The 26978-nt window shown below is 50.6% G+C and overlaps 10 protein-coding genes across 10 annotated transcripts; 5 read left to right on the plus strand and 5 right to left on the minus strand.

Moving 5' to 3' along the window:
* Nucleotides 1–782: 782 nt before the first annotated feature.
* Nucleotides 783–1991, minus strand: ALTATR162_LOCUS8077 (uncharacterized protein; the record flags this gene model as incomplete). Its single annotated transcript, XM_043315706.1, has 1 exon — nucleotides 783–1991. One exon carries the CDS (start codon nucleotides 1989–1991, stop codon nucleotides 783–785), a length of 1209 nt encoding a protein of 402 aa, XP_043171641.1.
* Nucleotides 1992–2907: 916 nt separating this feature from the next.
* On the plus strand, nucleotides 2908–3870 carry ALTATR162_LOCUS8078 (uncharacterized protein; the record flags this gene model as incomplete). The annotated part of the gene is made up of 4 exons (XM_043315707.1): nucleotides 2908–2972; nucleotides 3025–3196; nucleotides 3248–3478; nucleotides 3547–3870. 4 exons carry the CDS (start codon nucleotides 2908–2910, stop codon nucleotides 3868–3870), a joined length of 792 nt encoding a protein of 263 aa, XP_043171642.1.
* Nucleotides 3871–6289: 2419 nt separating this feature from the next.
* On the minus strand, nucleotides 6290–8050 carry ALTATR162_LOCUS8079 (uncharacterized protein; the record flags this gene model as incomplete). The annotated part of the gene is made up of 1 exon (XM_043315708.1): nucleotides 6290–8050. The coding sequence occupies one exon, from the start codon at nucleotides 8048–8050 to the stop codon at nucleotides 6290–6292; it is 1761 nt and encodes a 586-aa protein (XP_043171643.1).
* A 1096-nt stretch (nucleotides 8051–9146) lies between these two features.
* ALTATR162_LOCUS8080 (uncharacterized protein) lies at nucleotides 9147–9896 on the plus strand (the record flags this gene model as incomplete). Its single annotated transcript, XM_043315709.1, has 3 exons — nucleotides 9147–9222; nucleotides 9341–9649; nucleotides 9700–9896. 3 exons carry the CDS (start codon nucleotides 9147–9149, stop codon nucleotides 9894–9896), a joined length of 582 nt encoding a protein of 193 aa, XP_043171644.1.
* A 553-nt stretch (nucleotides 9897–10449) lies between these two features.
* Nucleotides 10450–12018, minus strand: ALTATR162_LOCUS8081 (uncharacterized protein; the record flags this gene model as incomplete). Its single annotated transcript, XM_043315710.1, has 1 exon — nucleotides 10450–12018. The coding sequence occupies one exon, from the start codon at nucleotides 12016–12018 to the stop codon at nucleotides 10450–10452; it is 1569 nt and encodes a 522-aa protein (XP_043171645.1).
* A 2213-nt stretch (nucleotides 12019–14231) lies between these two features.
* ALTATR162_LOCUS8082 (uncharacterized protein) lies at nucleotides 14232–15779 on the plus strand (the record flags this gene model as incomplete). The annotated part of the gene is made up of 4 exons (XM_043315711.1): nucleotides 14232–14243; nucleotides 14303–14653; nucleotides 14712–14976; nucleotides 15034–15779. The coding sequence occupies 4 exons, from the start codon at nucleotides 14232–14234 to the stop codon at nucleotides 15777–15779; spliced, it is 1374 nt and encodes a 457-aa protein (XP_043171646.1).
* Nucleotides 15780–16312: 533 nt separating this feature from the next.
* Nucleotides 16313–18098, plus strand: ALTATR162_LOCUS8083 (uncharacterized protein; the record flags this gene model as incomplete). The annotated part of the gene is made up of 2 exons (XM_043315712.1): nucleotides 16313–16616; nucleotides 16672–18098. 2 exons carry the CDS (start codon nucleotides 16313–16315, stop codon nucleotides 18096–18098), a joined length of 1731 nt encoding a protein of 576 aa, XP_043171647.1.
* Nucleotides 18099–18420: 322 nt separating this feature from the next.
* On the minus strand, nucleotides 18421–18910 carry ALTATR162_LOCUS8084 (uncharacterized protein; the record flags this gene model as incomplete). Its single annotated transcript, XM_043315713.1, has 4 exons — nucleotides 18421–18498; nucleotides 18548–18640; nucleotides 18754–18811; nucleotides 18870–18910. 4 exons carry the CDS (start codon nucleotides 18908–18910, stop codon nucleotides 18421–18423), a joined length of 270 nt encoding a protein of 89 aa, XP_043171648.1.
* A 1392-nt stretch (nucleotides 18911–20302) lies between these two features.
* Nucleotides 20303–21253, minus strand: ALTATR162_LOCUS8085 (uncharacterized protein; the record flags this gene model as incomplete). Its single annotated transcript, XM_043315714.1, has 1 exon — nucleotides 20303–21253. The coding sequence occupies one exon, from the start codon at nucleotides 21251–21253 to the stop codon at nucleotides 20303–20305; it is 951 nt and encodes a 316-aa protein (XP_043171649.1).
* Nucleotides 21254–23109: 1856 nt separating this feature from the next.
* Nucleotides 23110–26341, plus strand: ALTATR162_LOCUS8086 (uncharacterized protein; the record flags this gene model as incomplete). The annotated part of the gene is made up of 3 exons (XM_043315715.1): nucleotides 23110–23191; nucleotides 23274–26061; nucleotides 26113–26341. The coding sequence occupies 3 exons, from the start codon at nucleotides 23110–23112 to the stop codon at nucleotides 26339–26341; spliced, it is 3099 nt and encodes a 1032-aa protein (XP_043171650.1).
* Nucleotides 26342–26978: the final 637 nt, after the last annotated feature.

Genomic DNA, 26978 nt, shown 5'->3' on the forward strand with positions numbered 1-26978 from the left:
TGAATTGACGACGACACCGCTGTCGTGGACCTCTTTTGTGTTGTTCCGATGAACCTGCCGACATGTGTCTGGGGAGTATGCGCAATTATGCCCCGATCCTGCGCTCCTAGACATTAAGGGAAGACGACCTGGAACTGCCTTGTGATCTTTTTCAAGCTGAGTAAAATAGCTGAGCGAAAGGCTTGGCTTGGATTTGTTCACTGTCGCTACATGAGGCATCTGACGTGGGGTGCTTGTTAACATGATTGGAACTGCGTGGGGTGCGAACTCCTAACTTTGTGATGATCATCGCATTGACTCTTACCTGAGTGGATGCTCTGTTGTCTCTTTCACTGCTTGACCCGCAGGGTAAAAGCAGAAGGATCGTGACGAGTGGGATAACAAGCACAATGACAGACGATGGGAGCGCATTGGATATTGAAGTAATCCTTCCCGTCGCGCGCCACAAGGGATACCCTTTGATTGTGCCAACGATAGCTACCACATAGCCTCGTCTGTGCTGGTACTCGTTTTACGCAATCTCTCGGGGGTTCTTCGGTGTTCTTAGCCTGTCCGTATCTACCGATGGTATGGCGACCCTAAACTTCGCAGACTCCCCCAGGTCTTGATCTCAGCGAATCACTTACGGCGTGGAACAACATTGTCGCAATTGGGTGGATACCACATGTCAGGTGACTCAGGTTCTGGTTATGTGGCGCAATAGAAGAAGGATGACTTCATTAAGTAGTAAGAACAACGCCAGGTATCTTGGGTATCAAACTTCACAAACCACTAAAAGTTGCTCAACAGATCTCCGACTCGGGTACACCAAACAGCCAAACCATACCCCACATTCTTGCGCGCGTTTCACCAATTCGTGTCGTAAGTGCTTGATCAACCGCATTTTTCATCGCTCGACGCTTAGAAAACAGGCTCAGAAAAGTATGAGGCAGAGTGGGTTTGAGGTATCTATCATCAACCTCAATCTCACGCGCCACTTCTGGGTACTCTACAAGAGACCGTTGACGAAGCTCCTCTGCACTCATACTTGGCGCATCCGCAAGTGTCCACCAAAAGAGTCTGCTCAAGGGTGCCTGGCCTCCATACAAGGTTTCATTGAAGTCATCCTCGTCGGCGGCAGAAGATTGAACAAACTTCAGGTACGATTGCAAAGCTCGTACTACGTCGTTTGCACGGCAATCGTCTAGCTGCCCATTATCTTTCCAGATACGCGAAGAATGATAGGGGTGTTCCACCTCCCGCACATTGCCCAAATCGCCTATCACCCAATGGGACTCGTCTTGGATAAACACGTTCCCCGGTTTGACATCGTCGTGGCAATAGCCTGCACCGTGAAGAGTGCCCATGTTCTCCAACAGTCCGTTGAAGGCCGGCCGATAGCGCGCATCAATCTGCTCGTAAGACATGGGCTGTTCTTCCGTGGAAAGCTTCCTGGCGAGTGAAGCAAGATTACCGCTTCTCAACAGGGGAGTAACGAGATGCCATTCCGCTGGCTCGCTAGGCGTTGTGGAAGCCATAAAATGTGCCTTCACAGGAAGGAAACCATCGTGTGTTGTGTTCGCATCGTCGGTAGCGGTACCTCCAAATTGTAGTGATGCGGGTATTTCCGTGGGCCATTTGGTCGCGTCAGGCGCGCAATTCCGGAACGGACTCCGCCCCGGTGTGAATGTCTTGATAACTGAGTCTTCATAGGCGAACACCTTGCCTTCCCAGCCTTCGCCAAGCACTTTCCATGATGCTCGATTTGCTATTAGCTCGTCTTGGAACACTGTATACCCATCGTCAGGCGTCCAGGATCGAGTCTGCAGGCCTCCGTTGTGTGAATCGAAATCGGTCGCAGAGTACTTTTCCGAGAGTGCTTGCCGACTAGTGAGGTACAGATGTTGTTGCTGGAATAACGCAAGTATGAAGAATACAGCAGCGACCCGATAGCGTAAGTGATACAAAGTTCGGGCACTGTGGGAGATCGAACTTGAGAGAAGGCGACCCATGGGTGCTAATATATGTCTCAGGAGAGGACACTGGGATGAGAAGGAGAATGACGTTCACTGTGCCTTGGGACTCATAAAAAGAGAGCGCGCATATCTCGACTCTTGTAGAATCACAAGCGGCACCCCCTTCAAGACTTGACGCAAAGTGCTCCGCACCAACGCATTGGAACAGCGCGCGAGCGCAATGCAACAACCAAGGCTACGAGTGGCTCTCGTGGGACCAAACGGCATCTCGGATCCTACTGCCAGGCGCAGAGCTCTATTCTTGTTCTTCACACTGCGCCCCTATGACGTCCATCACCAAGGTCTTGGCCTCTGAGTGGCTGAGATGTGGCTTACCGGAGCGAGGAAACAAGAAGTCTGGTAGTTGCATTCAGATGTCGGCTGAGCCATAGCATAGCCAATCTCCAATCTGTGCCGTCACAGTAAATTAGAGCAATACTGAGGCCGTTATTGGCTACCAGTAGACGAGGACGGCATCTATCCCGTAGTGTACCTTTTAGGTTGCATATCTCCTAGTGCCTGGGTGGAGTCAGTAGTGGGTGTTACACAGCCGGCCTGTGCTTAATGTTGATGTTGCATATTCCCGACGAATTGTTGAGCCTCTCGTTACTAAAGCCTCTCTTTTGGTAGAAACACTAAGGCAGACACAGCCTCAGGCTAACAGGTTCATGAGGCTTGGACCGCGACAAGTAGATTCCAAGTATTCCTCACTTGCGCGATTGCGGACGAAGGTATCCGGATTTTTGGTGTCGTTGATAAAAAGGTGGGGTGACGTCAAGGATGTGCTGTCACCAGCCAGGTCCAAGTCAGGCACAGAACTAGCGCGGCGCACTGATCAACGGATCTCAACCCTCATAGAAACGGCCTCACACACCCTGCCGTCACATCCCGAATCCTTGCATCCTTCCGCATCATGACATCCGAGGCCCGCTTCGCTGAGAACAGAACCCGTTTGGTTTCCCATTTTGATGACTACAAGTACGGAGTGCTACGTTCCGCCACATCCGTAAGCCACAGCTAACAGTCCCAGAACACGGGATGCGCAGGGCGATGGGTGGGCCAAACTATGGGAAAAGAATGAACAGGATCTGTGGGATCGTGGCCAGCCTTCGCCTGCACTGACGAAGTTTCTGGAAGAACATCCTTATCGCGAGACGCTGTTCCAAGATAAGGCTAAACGTCAGTTGAAGGCCTTTGTACCCGTAGGTGTCTCTTGACGAGGTTGTTCACGAAAGTGGCTCATCGTACACTAGGGCTGCGGCAAAGGTCATGATGTGGCGCTGCTAGCACTTCATGGCTTCAAGACGTGGGGTCTCGAAATTTCCCAAGGAGCAGTGGATACTGCAAACGAAAACGTAAAATCTTACTTGGATCCTTCGGCTGGCCATCACGCTGACGTCGTGCTCGGCGACTTCTTCAAAAGGGATATTGAGACCTATCTTGGGCCAGACTTCCAGGGCTTCGATCTTATCTATGATTACACAGTAAGTTTAAGATGCCGAGTTCCATCCGGTTGATGTCTTCATAGTGGGGACTGATGGTCTGCACTTAGTTCTTGTGTGCCCTGCTTCCTGAGATGCGAAAAGACTGGGCGGAGCGCATGAAAAGTCTTTTGTCGCCAAACGGTGTGCTCGTATGCCTCGAGTTCCCCATGTGGAAGCCCTTGAAAGATCAGGGTCCGCCTTGGGGTCTTAATGGCGTACACTGGAATCTTCTAGCTGATGGTGCTGACGGTCTGTTCGATGAATCGGGCAATCTTATCGGAAATTCCCAAGGGAAGGGCTCATTCGAAAGAGTTGTGTATTGGAAGCCACCAGTTTCGTTCAAGCAAAGTCGCGGCGATGACATGATCAGCGTCTGGAAACTGAAGCAATAGACCACGACAGAATTGAGGTATGTATTCATGCGCCGTCAGTAACTTTTCACGACAAGTATCCATTTGGTCGCAGTGATCGCACATGTCTCTGGTACTTCTGAATTAGTCGACATGATGTACTACTGCACTGTATCGATCGATGAGGGATTCATTGACGTTGTAGCAATACTAGACTCCTACAATCTGCGTAGTCTCAAGAATCATTTTACATCCCATCAGTCAGCATCGCCTCTACTATCTGCACATGCCGGTTGGCATTCGTTTCGCTCCACTCGGTATCATAGTTCAGTCCTGCAGGTGCAGAGGTGCGAAGTCAGTGTAGGTCTCACATGCATATCGTACAGTCAGAACTTACCATATGGCCAGAAATGTCCACCACCACAAGTAATTTTCGCATTCGCTCCATCAAAGCTTCTCAGCAGTGGTAGCGCCGTCTTCCAATCACCCGCTGCACACTTTCTGTCAAAAGCCGCCGTTTGGCCAACTCCCAGCGTATGACTTATTTCGTGCATGGCTGTCCTTTCGGTCATGTAAGCGCGGTTCGAGCCGAAGCGTAGATCGCCGTTGTAGTTTGCTTCGGCAGTAGGAACACCTGGTGCGTAGGCAACGCGGATTGTCTTGTTGGCATCGGAGAACTTTTCATAACGTGCGACGGCCTTTGTCATTGCAGCTTCGATTTTAGTGTATGCGTCTCTTTGGTCTGCAGTGGGGTTCGATGCCTTCGCCAAGGACCAAGTCAGGCGTGCGGAAGCGGTGCAGGCGTATGCCGCGACGAGAAGAAGGGAAATTTGCATGACGGTAGATGTGATTGACTGAAATGACACAAGATGCGTAGTCGCAGGAGCTGTTGAAGGCTTGCACCTCTGGGAGTACTACGGTATGCCTAATGATATACCTCATCTTCCCATTCGATTCGTCTCCACCGTTAATCACCATCCACGCCTCCTTTATCGTAGTGGTTGTAATTATGTGCGGCCATACAGCCACATCAGGTAGGCGGACATATGAGATGGCACGTGAGTCGACGCGCAGATACATTCCTCCCACCTAGCACGCATTATCATTCGACCACGCATGATACCTTCCTATGGCGGCTGAATAACGTTTGATGTACATTGGCTTGGTGTTGCGGTGTACATGGGCTGAAACGATCAAGCGTCGGAGATTTGATTGCATATAGATACCCTCCCCGCACTTCGGAAGATTTCCACATCGGCAATGATAAACGCCTCCCGCTGCACATACATTATTCCGTCCTCAGGTGCCTATTCTAGCTGATCAAAGCTTCAAGACATCGTCGAGTTGTTTACTTCTTCGCAAAGTTATCTTAAACCTTTCTACAACCAGCTTCTCCCCAGTACCGACCGTGACCTCGCACGCTCTATCAACACAGTACATGTGTAAAACAATTATCGATTACTGTGTAAGAAGGATAAAGTCCTCGCTAACAAGGAACTAAAATCGCTTTCATCTGAGTACTCTAATGCACAAAGTACACGTCTCGCCAACTTACGGTGGTCGGGAATATATGACAAGTAAATGATCGACTACCTAGGTAGCTACATCCTGAGGTTTCTAAAGTCTTGTCATCTCGAATCGATGTACCAAACTGCACATGAAAGTAGGCTAAACATGAGAACCAAAATGCATGTCCCCATCACGTGTTGTGCAAGGACCCACAGGCAGACCCAATGCATACCCCAAACTCATCGGTTACATATATACTTTGAAAATATACAACAAAGATCTTCAACGTCGCTTGAAAAGAGAAGCTTGCCAACTCGGTTTCAAAGTGAAGGACAATAGCCTCAGGCGGTGACACCACACCTAGGTAGTGTACATGCTTTACAAAGAGGACTTGACCATACCCTGATGGATAGTCCTATCTCACTCCTGCCTGAGCCATCGTTCCCATCCTAGACGGAGCGATCCGGCAAAAAGAGAGGCTACCGGAAAGACCATGGATTGGAAACACGAAATCTGGCAAAAAGAAACGGCTATTATGGTCACTACGAGGGTCGAACTCGCGACCTTGGCGTTATTAGCACCACGCTCTAACCAACTGAGCTAAGCGACCTGTTGCTGTTGTTCGATGGAGGGATTTGATTTAAATTACTATGTATTCGTAAAGTTTTCTATAGGAAGAGATGCTGTTGAGGTGTAGAGGTGCGTTTCGAAGCGGGGTCGAGGATATTCTACCGCTATTCAACTCCAAGCCAAAATCTGCTGGCGTTACCCCACCCAGCCCAAAAGCCTAGAGAGCACCGCAACCAACTCTTCAAGTCACGTTTCCAAGTCTATTGGTTCCCTCGCATTTCAAGTCCGATTATCAAGTGCATTCAGTCTAAGATGGGAAAGGTGACCTATGCAGCAGTGAGATAATATCGCATCGTGTCGAAGTTGTGTTGTACAATGAAAGTTAAGGTATACACCGATCAAAATGCTTCTCCAGCGAGATCCTCCCAAGACCCTCCAACTCTTCTTGTCTAAAAGGCACCCATAACCTTTCTGTGCCCATAGCATCCTTTCTGCTTTCAATCATCTGATGATCGTGGAATTCCTTGAGTAGCGTCCTGAAGCTGACTTCACTTGTACAAACAAACGCTTCTACAGCCTTGTGATACAACACGCGGTACTCAACACCTTGCGCAGACTCTGGCAAAACATTTTTAACTTGTGCGACTTTCTTGGATCTTGGGGTAGCAGTGACCTCATCTTCTTCTTGCATGTCACCAACCTCCATGAGGGAGAGTGCCAGCTGCTCCATGACAAGGATACGAAACAGTTCTCGGGCTTGTTCTGGTAGCGACCGTAAGACGAAGCCTACACCATCTCTTCCGCCCACTCGTCTACCACTACGTCCTAGGAGCTCATTCACCGTCTCAACCGTATCTATCTCCGCATCGTAGGGTGCGAAGGTTGTCGCGTCGTGGAACAGGAACTTGTATTGCGTCTTCATGCCGACATCCCATAGAAGAGGAAAGTTTGGTGTATCTGCCGTGCACACAAGGTTGATGGATGTATGTGCAGCTAAACGGGCGAGCATCGATGGTACTGGAGACTTTCGAAGGTAGGGTGAGTCGATGGAGTTCAGAATGACGGGTACTGGGTGCGATGGCGGGTTGCTCGTGAGATGGTCGAGAATGAAATCGAGCAGGAGTGCAGGTTGATTGGGCAACTTCGGTCCTGATGGCAAAATTGCTGATGCTATAGTCAACAACAAGTCTTTCATTGTTGTACCAGCTGTGTATCCATTTATAACCACAATCTTCGGCGTCTTCTTCGTTCCCTTGTACGGCGCGGAGCTTACAAGATGTTGATAAAGGCGTGCGGTGAACCGCTCGGTAATGATGCGCTTTGATCCGTAGCCATAGAGGCAGATGTTGAAGTCTTCCTCCAGCTCGAAGATCCATTGATCGTATGCGCGGCTGTGCAATTCAACTAAGAACTCTCGTTCAGATTGGTGGCGGTCCTGATACGTTTGCATGGCTTGGAAGTATTCATCATGATTGAGTAAGCTCTGCGCAGACAGTGTGTTGTTGGAGGTTTTGGTGCCCCCTGGGCGGTTCTGCCAGAAGTACTCCTCGTGCGGAGGCAGCTCAGTTGGAGGTGTGGGCGAACGCTGCTTTCGCGGTCGTCCTACCTTTCCTGATCCCTTAGGTCGGCCTCTCCCACGCTTCGAGGGTGTCTCTGGCACAGGTATTTCATCTTGTACCGCTCCTTCTTCACCCTGCTCAGTGTCTTCTGCTTCTTCTCCTAAGATGTGTTCTGCAAGGTCTTCCTCCTCATCCAATGCATCCTCGTCGCTCTCGTCGCCATTCAGTGTGCGCTCCAGTATGCGTCGGTTGCTCTTCCTGCGTGCGCTGCGATCAGCGTTGCGAACGATGGTTGGTGTGCCATTTGGCGAGTCTCGTTTTGCGGATTTGGTAGGCGTTTCGAAGACCAGCTTCCGGGTGGACTTGGGCGTCGCGGTCACTCCATTTATCAGGCCCGTCTTTTTCAAGATGGATCGTGGTGTCCCATGCTCGGCCAGGTATTGTGTCCTCCCCTTTCTGGACGGTGTCTGCGCTTCAGGGGGTTCTAGCTCATCGGGAGCGTCTTCTGCAAATCGTGCGCGTGACTTGTGCGGTGTCCCCTCATCAACATCATCTTCGTCGCGTCTGCGCTTTGTGCCGACCATGTCGTGTTGTTGGATGGATGTGTGGGCAGGACTGGGTAACGCGACTTGCGCGACTTGGGGCTTGGCGCGATGGTTGAGGCTCAACCTCTAAGCTTATTTGCAAGGGTCGAGTAAGCCCTGGTATTTGCCTCTTCAGATTCATGACTACCCTTTGCATTCTTTGCCTGCACCCATGCAAACTACGCAGAAACTAACTTTCACTATCCAAAGTCCCAGTCGTCGCGGCAGGACAATCGTATAGGGCTAGCGTTACCAGTACCGTTCATTGTTAGTAAAGTCGCGTTGACATGTGATTGCAGGTCAGGCAAGCGTCGTGCAGTGAGTGGTTCCGTAGACTGCGCCCACCCAGCCGTCTTTTTCAGAATCGGTCAACCTCATCATGGATGCATCCAGACTACAACAGTCTGCAAACTGTTGGTCCAGGCTACATGCATGCGAGACATCAAATCGCGTGGAAGACCTAGATTTGGTCATGCACGATTATGTCAAACAGCCTTACAAACTAGACTAGCGCTGGTCCTGGGGCCTAAGAAGGATGTTCGCGGCCCGTTCATAAGCGGATACTTGCTGCCTCCGCCCGCGACAGTCAGGCCGTGATGGTCTGTCAGACGTGACGAGGTTGTGATTCATATGGCAAGGCAGATGACACTTCCGTGTGCGATACTCGAGGACATGTCTCAAAGCGTGAGACATGTCAGGCTGTGGCTGAGACGGGGCTACAAATAGCTGTAGGGCTCCACGGGATATGCATTCAACAGATGCTGATAGGCGTGGCTTAGGCGAAAATGGTGCCCAGCCAGGATTGTGCTTCTTTGATGATCTCACGCATGCCGGCCGTTCCTTCTCAACTTCCGTCGTCGTGTTCGTCCGCTCCTGCCCCGCACAACCCCGAATCTTCAGCTCCATACTTCCTGCACCCGCGACGACTTCCACCACAAGGACCCACTCACCGTCACGAGACTGCTGTTGCGACTCCGGCACCACCATCTTCGACAGCCTTGGAGCGCCTTGCCGCGACACGAGCGCCAAGAACGCTGTGCGGCGCGTTACCCGGACTTCTGAACACGCTTCGGGTTCTAGGACTGCACATGCCACCATGGACACAAGGAGGCGGCCAGAGTACAACCTTGAGATCTTTGCCGACGCGGCGTGCGTGAAGGATGTCGTCAAGGGTAAGTCCCTTTTTTCCTTCCAAACAATCTCTGTTTTGAGCATCGGCGCAACTTTCTCACCCCACTTCACGTCTCCCCACCCGGATAGCGCCGTAGACCATAGTTGACCTTGCTCCAGCGATACTGCACACGATATTCTTCCACCGGTACTTTACCTCCATCTCTCCCTTGACCCGCGACCTCCTCGATCTTACCCTCCCCGCTATCGACGATGTCGATCTCGAGACACTCATCGAACAGAAGACGTTTGCGCTAGTACGGGCGATAGACAGCACACACCAGCCTAGAGGAAGGGGGCAGATTGTAGTGCAGTTCTTTGAGAAGAAGCGAAAGAAGACATCGTATTTCTTTAGCAAGGCAGACGAGGACGTTTGCTGGGAGCAGTGGACGCTGGACGTTACCCTTGCACAACCACGGACCGAGACTGGTACGCATTCTTACCCTCTTCGCAAAGCAGGTTACTGATCATGGTGACAGATGTACTAAAGGTCCGTCGTGCCATGACCAAGTCTCTAGAAAAAGCGGCGCACAAGATCATCGCCATCGTAAACCGAGAGAAAGACCACATTCCACCCATCACCACCACCGACGCCAACCCCTTCCCTTACCAGATCGTCGTCAACCCAAAGTCTGTCAACGAGAATGACTGGCGACCGCGCATCGGCCTTTTCTGAGACCTATTACCATGACGCTGAGTGTAGTAATAACCCCGACTGTACATACAATGCACCATATTATGAGGAAGAGGAGGTTCAACACCGCTGGGGGTAGTAATCGTCACTGGATGTGACGCAAAAGAGACGGAAAAGCTTTGGATTCGTTGCAACAACCACTTGAAAGACCGACCGCGCTTCACCCCTGTTCACCGCCACCACCACCACTACCAAAAGCTCCGTTGTACAGTGTCCGTTATGTCGGACAAACCCCCATACCTGAGTTGCATTCTGAACCCGCGGATATCGGGACGTTTTGCAAAGAGTACGAGCCTTTGTTGCTCTTGATTGTTTGATTGCTGCTATAGCTACACAAGATACCCAATTCCCCAATGAAATTTTCCTATACACATCCCTCTCACATATCTCACAACGTTGATTACAAGGTGAACGCCTGACTACCGTACAGGAAGTACTACATGTCGCTAGAACCGGTATAAAAGATTCATTCTCTCATATTCTATCTCGTAGAGATCGCACATGGATCATCATACCCAAGTCGATGTCCAACTCATCACACATTAGTCTTTTCATCCCATTCCACCCACCGCTTAACAACCTCGTCCACCTTCTTAACCCCCTCTTTTGTGGCCTCGACTTCAAACCACTCTTTGTGCGTCTTGCCACAAGCATCACACTGCTTGATGACGCGCTGATCTGCAAGCTCGAGATGAATCAAGCGCTCCACGCGATGCGCATGTGGTACCTTCCTCACGCCATCAGAGGTAAGGCCGGTATTTGAATTTGACTGGCGTCGAGACTGTGCAGGCGAGGGCTGTGGAGAAGGTGTAGAAGAAGAGACATAGGGGTAGTAGCGTACGAGAGAGAGACTATACCCGCATTGGCGGGTCCATTCGTTCATACGGCGATGTACATTGTTTGCACGTCCGATCTTGAGGAGAATAGTGTCTTTTTCTGGTGAAGCGTTTGCGTCACCAGATCGTGATCGAGCGGTGTTGGGTTGTTGTCGTTGTCCGCCTTTAACTGAGTATTGTCGCATGACATCTGAGGTTCGTCGACCTTGATCTGGACGTGCTGGTGGTGTCAAGAGGGTAGATGCGGCTGAGGATGGCGCGGGACCGGCGGATTCGGGTGTGAGCCAGAAGATGTAGATGTAGCCTTCTTCGTCGTGGGGGGAGAGGGGCTTTGAGAGTTGTGCGAGTAGAATAGAAGCGAGTTGTGGTGGCAATGTGTTTGGGATGTATCGTAGCAACTTGGCTGTTTCCGACTCTTCTCTCGTCGTTCGATTGACGGGTCGAGCGGGCTTCTCTCCCAGTGGCTTGCGACCAGGCGGATCATTTGACGGTCGAGATGCGGAAGGTGGTCGCGATGATGATGGCGGTCTCGAACTTTGTGCGCTTTGCCTTCGATGATCTTGTCGTACTCGAGGTGGTGGCTGAGGCACCTGCTGCATTGGTGTCTGCTGTCCATCATATTCCGCTACTGGCTTTTCGTCTGTCCTCCTCTTATGCCGCACAACTTCAGTGTATTCGTCGTCGTCTGCAGACCCGCAGCACAACGATGCCCAGAAACTCTGCTTCTTCCTCTGCGGTGGTGGTTTCGACGGACGATGGTCTCTGCGTTTCCTCTCTGCCATCACATCACTCGGCACAGACATCAATGGTCCCTCCACATTGTCCCAAGTAGCTGGCCGGTTAATGTGCCGCGGCGGATGGGATCCAGATGTCCGCCTTCCTTGTCTATTGTTCTTTTTCTGGCGTGTAGCAGCTTCGTCCGGTTCTCCAAAATCAAGGACACCCAGTCGTTCCACGAGCGTGTCGATACTGTTTCTCTCTTTTAGTGGGTAAAGTTGGGTTGCCGGCCCACTTGTTGCTTGTGCGGCCAAGTGCTCGGCTTGGTCTTTATGTTGCCAGCAAAAGTAGGCAGCAGCGCCAATTTCGTCGTCGCCGCTATCATCGCTGACGACAGATACTACGGCGATAACACCGTCATCTTCAGATACTTTTGCATCGATGGGACGTCTACAAGGTCGCCCGGATTTAGTGATGCCTTTGCACGTTGTAGCCGGATTTCGAGAATCCGAGCGAGGGATGAGCGATTCTGGCGTTGTTCCTGTGAACATATTGGTGGACTTGTAGTGTAGTTGCAATCAATGGGAACTAAAGTCAAGGACGAGCTGCTAATATAACGCTCAGACTATGATTGTGTGAATTACTGGCAGAATCTCTTCCACAGCCTCACCGCCGCGTGAAGAATGGGTTACTCGTGAAACTGGTGCCGATGGCAGTGAAGCTCGACTTTGAAGACTAAAGCCGCGGTTGCGGTGTGCCAGCGCATTATGAACCAAGCAGACATCGCCTCGGAGTGGGCGCGTAGCTGAAAAGAGATGGCGGGTCTCGAAAACGCGAGGTGGGTGCGTGGCGGTGCATGTGGCGCGATAGGGCAAAAAGAGAGTTCGAATTTGCACCAGGCGGGTACCGTTACGCACAGACCACCCCCCCAAATCCTATCCTCCCTTTCCAACCCTACTTCAACCACCACCATCCACAAGTCCTACAGACTCAAAAAAAGAATGATCTTACGCTGCATCGGCCGGGAATCGAACCCGGGGCTAGCCGAAACTGTCCTGTGAAGGATGGCAACGGCTAATTTTACCACTAAACCACCGATGCGAGGTTTGAAATAAACGAATGGTTGATTTCTTGATGGAAGTTTGGGCCAGATAGACAGATTATATTCGTAGTACTGCCAGGGCTGGCGAGGACGAGTACAATTATTTCCACCTGCAGGTGTTTGTAGTTAGGTATGTGGGGTACAGCATGCCGTACGCCGGAACTGGACAAGATTGAGAATACTCCGACTCGCGTAACGATCTAGATTGAATGATGCGTTTTCTGCTGCATTCAACGGTAATTTCTGCCTGTCTCTTGCATCCCGCGGAAGGTGTTGTTGAGAAACCCAGGCTACTGATATTTGCAGAATAGCGCGGGTTCCTAAATCCCGAGCTGTAAGCGTTCCGTCGAGTCGTTGGCCATGTTTGGAGTGTGCCGCATTATCGAACTGTCCATAACGATTTGGTGATATACACACCGGAAAGTACTCAATGGACCAGAACATTTCGAACTACTGAAGCAAGAATTTCTCCGACACCAGACGCAAAAGTCACGTAGCGATCTGATCCAGAGGTGTAGAGCTTTCACTGTCGTGGTCGTTGAAGGGCGCTGAGACTTGTATCTGGCCAACTTTTTGTCGCGTCAGAGTATTCAACAATGATACGGTCATATTCTCTGCGAGCCTACAACCCTACGCTTCCACATAACAGGTCGTTGCGTCAGTATGACAGCGATGTGGACCAATGTTGAGACTCGCACATGTCTTCTGCTCGCACACGCCGGACTGCAGTAGCGGCTGGTATGCATCGAACATGAACATGCGGCGTTGGTCACCAGGGCATCCTATTGCCACTCCCAAGAGCTTTCCGGATTTAGCTACAGCCATGCGCTGGAAGCCTTGCAGTGGTGCCATTTCGAGAAGTCGATTGCCCGAATAGAAGCCCGATGCTCTCCATCTGTCAAGGTAAGGTCCGCGCTTAGTACCAGCAGAAGCCTGTTTTAGGGTCAGCCACCCACAATTGCAGTCGGGTATTTCGCCTGTCGATATATGCATCAATATTGGTATTAAGTAGTGCGATGTACTCGCAAGATATGAACGATCGTTCTTGTGATTGGTGATACTTGGTCGTTAACCTTGCTTGAGTTTCAAATGTATCAACAATACAGCATTTTGCGATCATTTCCGCATGACGTCCTCATAGAAAAACTCTATGGACGAACGGTTGGTAGACTGGTTATCGGGATATAGTTCCCTCTGCCGTGGCCTGGATCGACCTGCGGAGCCCGCCCCGATACTAGTGCGCCACATTTTCGTGACAGATCCCAGCTACAATCACGACCCGTCGCTGCTTCGAGACAACTATGATGCTGGGTCAGCCACATTGTTACCGCTTTCGGCTCGACGTTGACCCAACTCCAGATATTACCAGTAGATCTTGGGCATAGGAGGCATGGTAGTTCGGGATCCAGACGTGCGGCCGTCGCGTCAACGGCTGAAGCATGACGACACCCTGCTTTAACCATTCGAGTAGCCGTTAGCTGTAGAGCCAGAAAGCGACTATTCTAGTAATGATGTGTGTTGATATTATCGTGGATAACTAAGTCGAGCTTGTCTTCTGTTCGCTGTCCTCATCACCATCTTCTTCTGTGTAATGTAGATCATACTTTTCGATCTGGACGTTTACTTTCCCATTCTCTCTGGCTCAGGAGCCATATCGTCACGATGAATATCAACGTACGTTGCGACTGATAGGGATATCAGCATGGAAAACAATACTGACATTATCGTGACAGGAACCTGTCCAAGGGAAAGCCTTTGCGCTTCCCTTCACCAAGGCCGCCAACCCCAATGCCAACCTCACCGATTCAGATCTTCGTATGCCTTATATAAGCCGCGTTCCAGATAACGTCCGCAACCACTTCATCGCCATGTGCGGAGAGTTTGTCGGCACCGTCCTCTTTCTATACTTCGCCTTATCCGGCGCGCAAGTCGCAAATAGTATACCTTCATCCGGAGGCCAGACAGTAGCGGAGGCAGGTAGCAACCCTCAGCAGCTGCAATACATTGCACTCTGCTTTGGCTTCTCACTTGCTGTAAATGCTTGGGTCTTCTTCAGAATCAGTGGTGGTTTGTTCAATCCGGCCGTAAGTAACCTCGCCCTGCTGCACTTTTAGCCAAATGAGTTTGCTAATACCAATACAGGTTACGTTCGGCATGTGCCTGATTGGCGCACTCCCCTGGGTTCGTGGTGGCCTTTTGTTCGTCACTCAAATTCTTGGTGGTATGGCTGCGGCTGGTTTGGTCCAGTGCATGTTTCCAGGTGACCTGAACGTTCGAACTACCCTCGGTGGTAACACCAGCGTCGTACAAGGTCTGTTCATTGAAATGTTCCTCACTGCACAGTTGGTCTTCACGATTTTCATGTTGGCAGCTGAGAAGCACAAGGGTACCTTTATCGCACCAGTCGGTACGTAACCATTAGGCCTTCATCTAGCTTGCCGTGGATGCTAACGTCTTGAAACAGGTATTGGTCTTGCACTGTTCGTCACAGAGTTATCTGGAGTGTACTTCACTGGTGGATCACTAAACCCTGCACGCTCGTTTGGCCCTGCTATCGTCAACCTGGAGTTCACTTCTTATCACTGGATCTATTGGCTTGGACCCATCCTCGGATCAATTATTGCGGCCGGGTTTTACAAGTTCATCAAAATCCTAGAATACGAGACGGCCAACCCAGGTCAGGACATGGACCACGCTGCCAAGATCGAGAAGAAGAAGAACCTATTGCTTGCCGCTGGTATCAACGAGTACGATGCCCACCAGGTCGCTACAGAGCTTACTGAAAAGGCCGCTGTTGCTGAGGCTGGCGGTCCGGACGGTGGAGTCGTTGCCAATGGTCAGGGTCGACGTAGTCAAGAGATCAGTCCTGGCATGTACGGCACACAGTTCCGCTCCAACTCAGACATTAGCGACAAGCGCGGCTCTGGTAGCTCGCAATCAGGATTTGTACAGCCACAACGCCCTACGGCTGCGACTACAAGTAGTCAGATCGGGAGGTTCAGCTACCTGGGTAGCCGTGGCGCGGTACCCGGCAACTCTGCACAAGTCCACGCATTGAGAGCGGAAACGAGGCAGGATAGCCCCGCCATGACGACGAACGATGAGCTTTACGCTCCCCTACAGCATGGCGTTGATGTACCTCTTGGAGGTGCTGTTCTCGAGGCTGAACCTAGACAAAGGCTCAACAGGACACCGTCTAGCTTCGCATAATGACATGACGCACAATAATGAGCCAAAAGCGAAGGCACGAAGGAATAGCATTGATATCATAGAGCATGTCGTTGCAGCCTGTTTCTATTGATTAGTTCCTGTATATAATGAGTCAGTTTTATCACCCATTGAAAGGCTGCCTGTTGCACGGGTGCTTTTATACGATCAGGTTTTAATGTCTGCTGGCGCCTGTGATTTTGAAAACCTCGTTGGTGTTGCATACGGCGCGTCTGATAGGCCCGTTCGTATTCCATGGCAATAGTCACGGGGATTCTGTCTTAGTTTGGCGACACCGATATTGGAGCTGTTGATGCATTGGGTGCGCATCATCGAAGAGTAAGAGTGGCTTTGTGGTAAGGACGACTCCATTCACCATTTGCTGGTGTCGCACAGGTTGAAGCGATTGCACTAGTATGAAAGCATCTTAGCCTAGAATAAATCCCACCCCCACCCGTGACTTCCACATCCAGGGTCTGAGTCCTCAAGATTCGCCATCACTAAATCGCAAACTCCGAACAACAAAACTGCCCGCCATGGCGACAATGACAGTAACAGAGACGCAACACAAGAGGAGACTACCAAAGAATGTCAAATTGCCACCCGAAAACGAGCGTTACATGCGCGCATGCGCAGACATCGCCTCAGCACTCATCCAGGACTATGAATCGCAGGCCGATGGCTCAAAACCCAAGAAGGACCTCAACTTGAATTCTTTGCGGGGCCAGATCGCTAAGAAGCACTATCTGAAGAGTCAACCCCCGCTTACAGCGATTATCGCGGCGGTGCCCGAGCACTATAAGAAATATATCCTCCCAAAACTCATCGCCAAGCCGATCCGTATGTCGTCTGAAACGATGTTGATTGAGTGTCGCAAAACTAATGTGTGTTGTAGGTACATCATCTGGTATTGCAGTAGTGGCGGTCATGTGCAAACCTCACCGTTGCCCACACATTGCCTACACTGGTAACATCTGTGTATACTGCCCAGGAGGTCCAGACTCAGACTTTGAATATTCAACACAATCTTACACAGGTTACGAACCCACATCTATGCGCGCTATCCGAGCGCGATATGATCCTTATGAACAGGCCCGTGGACGAGTCGACCAGATCAAGTCACTTGGTCACAGTGTCGATAAAGTTGAGTACATCATCATGGGCGGTACATTCATGTCACTACCAGAGTCGTATCGAGATGAGTTCATCTCACAACTGCACAACGCGCTTTCCGGATACCAGACCAAAGATGTTGACGAGGCTGTTGCCGCCGGCGAGATGAGTAACATAAAGTGTGTTGGCATCACCATTGAAACACGGCCAGATTACTGCTTGGACCAACATCTTTCTTCCATGTTACGGTACGGATGCACACGTCTCGAGATTGGTGTACAATCGCTTTACGAAGATGTGGCGCGCGATACGAACCGGGGCCACACTGTCGCCGCCGTAGCGAAGACCTTTTGTCTTTCCAAAGACGCCGGATTCAAAGTGGTTTCACACATGATGCCGGATCTGCCTAACGTCGGTATGGAGCGTGATCTAGATCAGTTCGTAGAGTACTTCTCGAACCCAGACTTCCGGACCGATGGACTGAAGATCTACCCTACGCTCGTCATCCGCGGTACAGGGCTATACGAACTCTGGCGGACGGGAAGATACAAGAACTACACACCAAACGCCCTTATCGATATCGTAGCACGCATTCTGGCGCTGGTGCCCCCATGGACGCGTATCTACCGCGTGCAGCGCGACATCCCCATGCCGCTTGTTACATCTGGTGTTGAGAACGGTAACTTGCGAGAGTTGGCACTGGCAAGGATGAAGGATTTCGGTACCTCGTGTCGCGATGTACGGACACGTGAGGTCGGTATCAACGAAGTAAAGCATAAGATCCGTCCCGACCAGGTCGAGTTGGTACGTCGGGATTACACAGCCAACGGTGGTTGGGAAACGTTCCTAGCGTACGAAGATCCGAAGCAAGACATCTTGATCGCCCTGCTCCGTCTACGACAATGTTCGAAGGAGCACACTTTCCGACCAGAGTTGACTGGCCAGCCTTCTTCGCTGGTGCGCGAGTTGCACGTTTACGGATCTGCTGTACCTATTCATGCTAGGGATCCAAAGAGGTTCCAGCATCAAGGTTATGGTACGCTTTTGATGGAAGAGGCAGAGCGGATAGCTAGAGAAGAACATGGAAGTAGTAAGATCAGTGTCATCTCTGGTGTTGGCGTGAGGAGTTACTACGGAAAACTGGGTTACTGGCTCGATGGTCCATATATGAGCAAGACGCTCGAGCCGCTGTGGGAGAGGGACTGGTAGATGGGAAAGTCCTGACTAGCACATCCTGGCGTTGGTACGTGGATTGGCCATCCTACTTCGACGGATGGATATACAGGGCTTATGCATATGTACAGATAGCACATATTACACTAACTCAATGTCTTGCTACGGAAATGTATGAACCCGCCTGTGCCTGTTAAACGCCGTGTGTCATATTACAATGTACAAGTGCTCTTCGCCTCTCCTCCACAGGCGCAATGACGCATGCCTGCTTTGATGCTCTGTCGCCGCATCCAATGATTTTCCAGATGAAGTCTCATCCTGCATTATCCCTCGATCATGTTTTGCACGCTGTTCAGGTTCATGACAGGCTTATCGCGCCGCGACGGCTTTCGCGCATGTGGAGGAAGGCTTGTAGTCCGCAGAAGACAAAGAAGCCCTGGAAGCTATTAGCAAGCTGCGATGCTCTTGTTCGGATCAACACGTACGATGTATATAAAGACGGCGCCGAATACCGCGCCAGCAACTGCGCCACCATCCTCGGGGTCTTCATGTCCTCCCATTACGGTGCCGCTGTGTCCCTGCGAAATGCGTATTAGCATTTGTTCTGTTCTGTACTCATACGGTCTTAAACGCGAGAAGAGATTTCGAGATATTCGCAGATGTTCAAAGCTTAGGCGCGTGGTAGACGTACTTTGAACAGCGCTCCGATCGTGGAGAGGATGACGATGGCGAAGAGGGACACGACGATGCTATCACTCCATCAGCTTTCTTGCTACTGCTATTTCTCGCAGGGCACTTCGCGCATACCATGTCCAAGCATTCATCGCGGAAACAACGGGCTTCACCATGATGGGCGAGTTGTAGCTTCGGTATCGTTCGGAGGCGGCTAGCTTATCGGCGGTGGCGGCGGCGCTTCGATCGCGGTATTGTCAGGTGGTTCGCTACCTGTATTGACGATATAGAGGATGTTGTAGCGGAAGATGGAGTTTAGGGGTGGTTGACGTCGATGGCGGCAGCTGGAAGAGGTGCCTGAACCATCGTCATGTCTTGCGACGCCTGCAGCCGCGTGTTGGTCTGTGCGCTGCATCAGATGCAAGTGAACCGGGAACTTCCCGAACGTCAACATTCTCTCCTCCGCATACCTAAGAAGAAGCTCTCTCTATGAGTTGTACCCCAAACATTACCCTAAAGGTATCCGGCTAGCGTCTTGCTCGTAGAGGCTTTAGAGTGACGACAACGTCTTCTTTTCATTGTCACATGAACAAACTATGGACGACATCTCCGGTTGATTCCGTTTCCTTGATCTCCCCAAAGACACTCAGCTCTTGATTTACAATTATGTGCCCGAACGGGAAGTTTGACCTATACTTGCAGAACAGCACGGCCTCAAGTATGGGGAAGTAAGGCCTCCTACAGCGCTATTAATAACCAATCGCCTCCTGAACGATGAGGTAAAAGATTACCTCAAAAAACTCAGACAACCCATCTTGATCATTGTTATGGAAGGCTGTTGCGCGTTCGTCTGGTGTTCCTAGACGCTGATCTTCTGGGTCACTAACACGACCTGCTATACCAGACAAGCCACCCAGCAGCCAAAACATCAGCCAAACTCGGTAGATTCACACAGGTAATATCAATCCGTTACTTGAAAGACAAGAGTTGAGACCGTATCCACGAGAACCGTTGCCCACCAATGACCGAGTACGACGATACAATACTCCAAAAAATATATCATCACTGCGTACCCAAAATCCGGGAGGGTACAGATGTCCAGGTGAAGATCATGTTTCCTCTCGACAGATCACAACTTGAGGACTCACGGCTCGAATGGCTTGTGAGAGGAAGTATAACCTCTGGGGAAGGGAAACTCCCTAGTCGGTATGATTTGGTCATTACGACTACCCCACAATACAAAATTGGTCTCGTATATGACGAAAACTATCAAAAATACGAGTTTCTTCGTAACGAGCCGAAACTGCGATGGGAGGCACCAACCGAAGAAGATCATGAGCTGTGGCATAGCGATCGCTATAATGATGTTGACTGCTACATTTGGACGTTTTGAATATATGTTTGCAAGGATTTTATAGATCGCCGCGTTCTAGATATGTGATGTTATCGAAGACTGGCTTGAAATTCCATACAACAACACATGCGATGAGCTACTTTGTTGAACGACTGTGAAAGACTCGAATTCAGATCAGTCCTAACCCAAGTGACTATACCGTCTATCCGTATTACTAAATGAGACTGTATGCACGACCCTTCTTGCATTTAACAAGATAGGCAGCTCGTTCTCTCTGATCTCTCGACTCCTCGTCCTTGTCCTGGTACTCGATATGGGTAGACTTATCGAGCTCATCCCATGCCCCTTGGTCCTGCTCCGTTGCCACTTCCCATTTCGCGCTGCCGACTTGGGATTGTGGCCATTCAGTTTGCAATAGATGCTGAATCTCTTCGTTTTCGCTAACAATGGTGAGACGAAAGCGCAACGTACCAGTAATCACTGGCTGGTTTCCATGAACCAGATCTACGAAATAGGCAATTATAGGCCCAATCCATTCGAAATACTGGTTAATAAGCATGAACATCCTCCGCTTAGGAAGATGGAGATGTAACTCAATTTCCGGGCTTCGGCGCAACTGTAGGAGAACTTGGGTAATAAATGTGTTGAACTTGTCTTGGGATAGTTCGGGCACCCAGAGGTCTCCTCGAAAATGATGACTGATCGCTTTCGTGATACTACGATCAAAAGTCTCGAAGGCTAAATCAGCAGCCAGTGGACTGATAGCAAGAGCTGGCTTCTGATCCTTAGGGACTCTCTTCGTATAGATTTCGTCGTACGTACGGCCAAGGCTGATTGTCTCCAAGATCGCCCGAGTGACGCCAAAGTGGTGGAAAGGACTGAATGCTAGCACACAGCGCTGATCTGCTTGGCCATGTTGCATAGCGTGACCGGCCTCCGCGTTGACTTGACCACAGACCTGAAGAAGGCTCACTTCTATTGATTTGGTACTGTAGTAGAAGCCGTCACAGCAAATAGGAATTGAACGCCAGATATTTGCTGGGACGTTCTCAAAGATGAGACGCTGCACATCCAATGGCAAATTGAGAAGACCAGAAGTCTGCTTAGCAAGCTCTTTGGAAGATTGCCACTTGAGAGCTTTGTTCGGGAGAGTGAGTCGAGGCATGTATGCAGTTGCTTGTAGTCGACTGAAGGAAGTTGAGGTAGTCGGAATTTAGTCCTAACGGAGAGCAAGGGGACTTCAATATAGCAACAATGTGCCACGAAAAAAGACCTGATGAATGCACAAAGGTAAGGAAGAGGCTGTGTACATAATCAGATGGTGATTAAGATAGATCAAGCCGTCGCTGAGCGTTCACCACAAGGCAGCATAAGGAAAGACTCGAATACGAAATCGAAACCCCTGCACGATGGTCAAAAGCTTCTTCTGTCAACTGTTTTTGCAGCACTACCACATTCAAGTCCTCGAGGTTCGGTACCATGCCCTGTTGCTCAGTCCATGTGCATATGATTCTCTTCCGTGGCCACCTCCATGAAGCATACGTACTTCTGTTACGATGTTCGAGGCTTCTCCGGTAGCCACTGAGAGAGTATCGAACGCATATTAGCTCGTTGAATAAATGTAGCCAGTTCCATGGGTGGACGACTGCCAGCTTGAGGAGGCGTTGTTCTTGATAGGAACTCTTGTGTAGCTTGACAGTCGGAAATCAGGACAACATTGCATTGAATCTCTCCTTGCCAGTTTATGTCCTCATACACGTAGTCCGCTCGATGGTCTTCGGATTCTATATTGCTAAATCGACCTCCATAAACCAAAATTCGACACTCAACGTGAGTATTGTGGCGAAGCTTAACCAGTGCGAATTCGACGTAATATCGGATCAGCGACCTCGACCGTCCGTGACCGAATGTCTGGTAGCCTTGGAGGTTTCTGTTACTGGCGGCATATCGAAAGATGTTTAGGATCATTGTGGTGGGCACTGTCAAGCTCGAACTGGCTACACCTGCACATTCAAATACAGGTGAAACATACCATGTTGTAGTATATGTCATTGATCGGACACGTAAGCCTTGGATAGCGTTCGGGAAAGGTCTCCTACGAAACTGAATGCATTCATCATGTACAGCACAAGCGGTCCACCGAGGCGCTGTTAGCGCGTCGCTACCTGTACCTTGTCCTGAGCTGGTGTGACGCCTGAGCGATTGTTGGACCTATTGTGATCACCTCGTAGGCGATTCCCTGATCTGGATATGTCATAGGTTTGATGCGCCGCTCGAGTAAACACTCATAGACCATGAAGCGAACCTCTTTAGGAAGGCCTATAAAGCATAAAAACATCACAAGAGGTACAACGCCTGTGCCGCTTAAACTGGCGATAGTTGGTGGTTCTGAGGCGATGCCAGCGTGCAGGAAGAGATGGTTTTTGGTCAACATGGCCTTGATGAACTATAACTTTAGGATGTTAGATGGTACGACAAAAGCCAGGAGCACTCGACGAAGTACAAGCGCGAAAGAAAACCAGGCAGCAGTCTGAGCCAAACGCACTTGCTCTGCTTCCTTCAAGCCGGGAGCATTTCCGTACATAAAAGGGCTGACAGCGGGGTGGTAGTCAGCGCTAGTCCGTAAAGAGCTGAGATAGGACTAATCACGTGCTTTCGTCATCAAGACGCGACGCGTCTTCCCCACCTCATCCAACGGATGTGGCAAGCTTGGGCTGATGAAATGTACATACACGAGCCAGTGTTACACAAGACGATCGATCTGCGCAATTTTCCTTGCAATCCTTGCCGTCGTTAGACTCTGTCCCTGAATTTGCCACCGGAGGCGTGAACGCGCGACAGACTATCGGCGCGAAAGAGCCAGGGGTACATCTGCCCTTCCACAATTAGTGCTTCTTGTCATCTCACCCTCCGTCGAGGTTACCGTCTTTCATTTAATCTGTCCATCGGTCCTGTGTTCGCTGCGCGTTCCTCGATCTCTGCCGCAAATTCACTTGCTTTTCCTTTCATCAATCGATCATAATGGCGCCTCGGCGATCCACCCGCAAGTCGACCGGTGTCGCGAATGACGTCGCCACCGTGCCTTCACCAGCGCCTGCAAATGGTATGTGTAGGCTGATTCCGACTCTCACCTTTTTGCTTAACAGTGATTGCGGTTTCTTACTCTCGTGTTAATACGATTGCAGTCCTGGTAGATTCCCCCATGGCTGATAGTCGCCACAAGCAGAAGCGCACTCGCGCCTCTCGCTCCTTCGTACCCAACTCTTCCGACCACGAAACCGACTCAATCGAAGTCGAGGCGCCCACACTATCCGCCAACAGCCGCCGCGTTCTAAAAGAAGTATTGATTCCAATGAAGTCCAAAAAAGCTCCCGCCACTCGCGGACGGCTAGCAGGGCTGAACGCGCAACAAGCCGAGCAAGAAAGCTCAACTGGCTCACCTTCTCTCGAGAACTCAGATTACGAGACACCGGGAACCAGCATATCGACCACGCCAGCCGCCTCAGTCAATCGCGGCAAGATGCCCGCCCGTAGTCGGCTGAACAAGGCTACGACGCCTTCGCAAAGCACCTCATCTAAGCGATCTCGCAGCGCCGTACTAGACTCCGACTCCGAAGACATGGCGCTCGACATGGATGCTGAGATCGCTCTACAAATGCAGTTGGAGGACGAAGAGGATGCGCCACACAACAAGCGCCAGAAGACTGAGGAAGACGAAGATGAAGACATGCTGTCTGAAGATGAGCCAGTTGCACCCTCGCGTCGCAGGAAAGCGCCTTCGTATGTTGGCAAGGGCAAGGGTAAAGCTAAGGTCGAAGAGGTCTTCAGCGATGACGATCGGGATTCACTGATAGATGAGCTGTCCTCACCTCCGTCTTTCGAAGGCAAGGGCAAGGGCAAGGCTCAAGAATCTTCGATGAAGCGTGGCCGTTCCACACGTTCTAGTGCGAAGAAGAAGGGAACATTCACAGAGGAGGACTTCCTTGATGACGATGAGTCCGATGGTGGAGAGTTCCGTCCTGACGACGCGGATGACGCTGACTCTCTGCTCAACGACATCGAAACACCCATGGCTAGCGATAGCGATGAGGAGCCTCTGATGACAACGAGTGCGCGTGTGAAGAACATTATCGCGGCGAATCCCAAAGCAGCTCGCGGCCGGAAGAAGAAGCTCACAAGAGGCGAGAAGGAGGATGCGGTCGGTCGTCGCGCGAGGTTCGCACATATCGCGGATAAGTGGGAGCGGAAGCGCGCCATGAACCGTGAGCGAGCAGAGCAACAGCATCCAAAGCTGCGCACTATGTGGGATGATCTCAAGAAGATCCCAGTCCTCGAAACTCAGAAGGCAGAGCAGCCAGAGTCAATCACCCGACGATTAAAGCCATTCCAACTGGAGGGCCTTAGTTGGATGGTTCGGCAAGAGAAGACTCACTACAAGGGTGGGCTGCTCGGAGATGAGATGGGTATGGGCAAGACTATTCAGGCTGTCTCCCTGATCATGTCCGATTACCCTGCAAAGCAGCCGACGCTGGTCTGTGTTCCGCCAGTCGCTCTGATGCAATGGTCCAACGAGATCCGCGAATACACAGACAACAAACTCAAGGTCCTGGTGTATCACGGCACGAACGCGAAGTGCAAGAAGATGTCGATCAAGGAGCTGAAGTCCTACGACGTAATCATGGTCTCATACAACTCTCTGGAATCACTCCACCGTAAAGAAACTAAAGGATGGTCTCGCGGTGAGGACATTATCAAGGAAGCATCTGCACTCCACGCTATCCATTACCACCGCCTTATTCTAGACGAAGCGCACAGCATCAAGTCCCGCAACACTGGCGTAGCCAAGGCTTGCTTTGCACTTACTAGTAACTACAAGTGGTGCTTGTCCGGTACGCCGGTCCAGAACCGCATCGGAGAGTTCTTCTCTCTTCTTCGTTTTCTGGAGGTTCGTCCGTTTGCGGACTATTTCTGCCGTTCGTGTGACTGCGAGAAGCTGCACTGGGCTACTGACGATGATCACATGTGTGTTGCTTGCAACCACGGTGCGTCTGAGCACATTTCAGTGTTTAACCAGGAGCTCCTCAACCCAATCACTGGCGATGACGTCCAGCTTCGCGAAGAAGCCTTGACGAAGCTTCACTTGATTACTGCTCGCATCATGTTACGACGTATGAAGCGCGATCACACCAACTCGATGGAGCTTCCGATGAAGGATATCATCATTCACAACGAGTTCTTCAGCGAGGTAGAACGCGACTTCTCAACCTCGATCATGTCGAACTCCTCGCGCAAGTTCGATACGTATGTTGCGCAAGGTGTCATGCTAAACAATTACGCCAACATCTTCGGTCTCATTATGCAGATGCGACAAGTCGCTAACCACCCTGATCTGCTGCTGAAGAAGAATGCGGTTGAAGGTGCTGGCAACGTCTACGTGTGTAACATCTGCGATGAGCCTGCCGAGGACGCGGTACGCTCTCACTGCCGTCACGAGTTTTGTCGCGCTTGTATCAAGGACTTTATGGATACTTGTGAAGCATCTGGTACGGAAGCAGACTGCCCTCGCTGTCACATTGCCCTGTCTATCGATTTCGAGCAACCTGAGCTTGAGCAAGATGAGGACTCTGTCAAGAAGACCTCTATCATCAACCGTATCAAGATGGAGAACTGGACTTCTTCCACCAAGATCGAGATGTTGGTATACGACCTGTATAAGCTTCGCAGCAAGAAGCAGACACTCAAGTCCATCGTCTTCAGTCAGTTCACGTCGATGTTGCAACTCATTGAGTGGCGTCTGCGTCGCGCCGGTTTCAACACGGTTATGTTAGATGGTAGCATGACGCCTGCCCAACGCCAAAAGAGTATCGATCACTTCATGACGAACCCGGATGTTGAGGTCTTCCTTGTCTCTCTCAAGGCTGGTGGTGTTGCACTTAACCTTACCGAAGCTTCCAGGGTATTCATAGTCGATCCGTAAGTGTCATCTCTGGCCATGTCTTCTCACAGATTGCTAACAAAATGTAGATGGTGGAACCCAGCAGCCGAGTGGCAGTCTGCTGATCGATGCCATCGTATTGGGCAACGTCGCCCATGTGTGATCACTCGCCTCTGTATCGAGGACAGTGTAGAGTCGCGTATGGTTGCGCTGCAAGAGAAGAAGGCGGCTATGATTGCTGGTACGGTGAACAACGACAAGGTTGCAATGGATCGCCTCAGTCCTGAGGACTTGCAGTTCCTGTTCCGGGGTACCTAATCGCAGGAGCATTTAGTGTCTTCAAAGGAGTTCGGAGAATCACGGAATGTATGGGTATAGAATTTTTAGGCTGGCGCACTACAGTCATGAGGCGTTTATCTGTCAGCGGCGCATGAAGTTGCATCGAATGGCGGTGTCTCCCTTTTCAAGGACGCGGTGCTACTTGCGTTACAAATATCGAGCGCACTCCAACCATGATTTGATGCGTAGCGTGGTCGTAATTTCGACACCTTTCCAAGTAGATTTATACCCGTTTACATTATAGCATAATACAGTGTCTAGTATTTGTATCTCGCTACACGTGACTTTCAAGAGCTTCAAATTTACCGCCTTCTGCTAGTCCTGTGTACTGTTTATGTGAGATCCATGTAGGCGGATGTCTAGGGTGGCGACAGCAGGGATGACGTAGATCGTCAGGCTGTCGACTCCCGGCCTTGTACGCATGGCAGGTAGTACAATCTCAGGCACAACGGTATCTTGCGCAACTCAATATATCCGAAAACAAGTGCAACATGTTACAGTCTCCAAAACATCCGCTTTGACTCACTTGCTGAACACTGTTGTTAGCCAGCTCAACGTCTGCGACCAGGTTCTCACTCGTACAACCATCATCATCACAACAACCACAACACAAGTA

Source organism: Alternaria atra (genome assembly GCF_907166805.1).
Source record: "Alternaria atra isolate CS162 genome assembly, contig: 28, whole genome shotgun sequence".
NCBI lineage: Eukaryota > Fungi > Ascomycota > Dothideomycetes > Pleosporales > Pleosporaceae > Alternaria > Alternaria atra.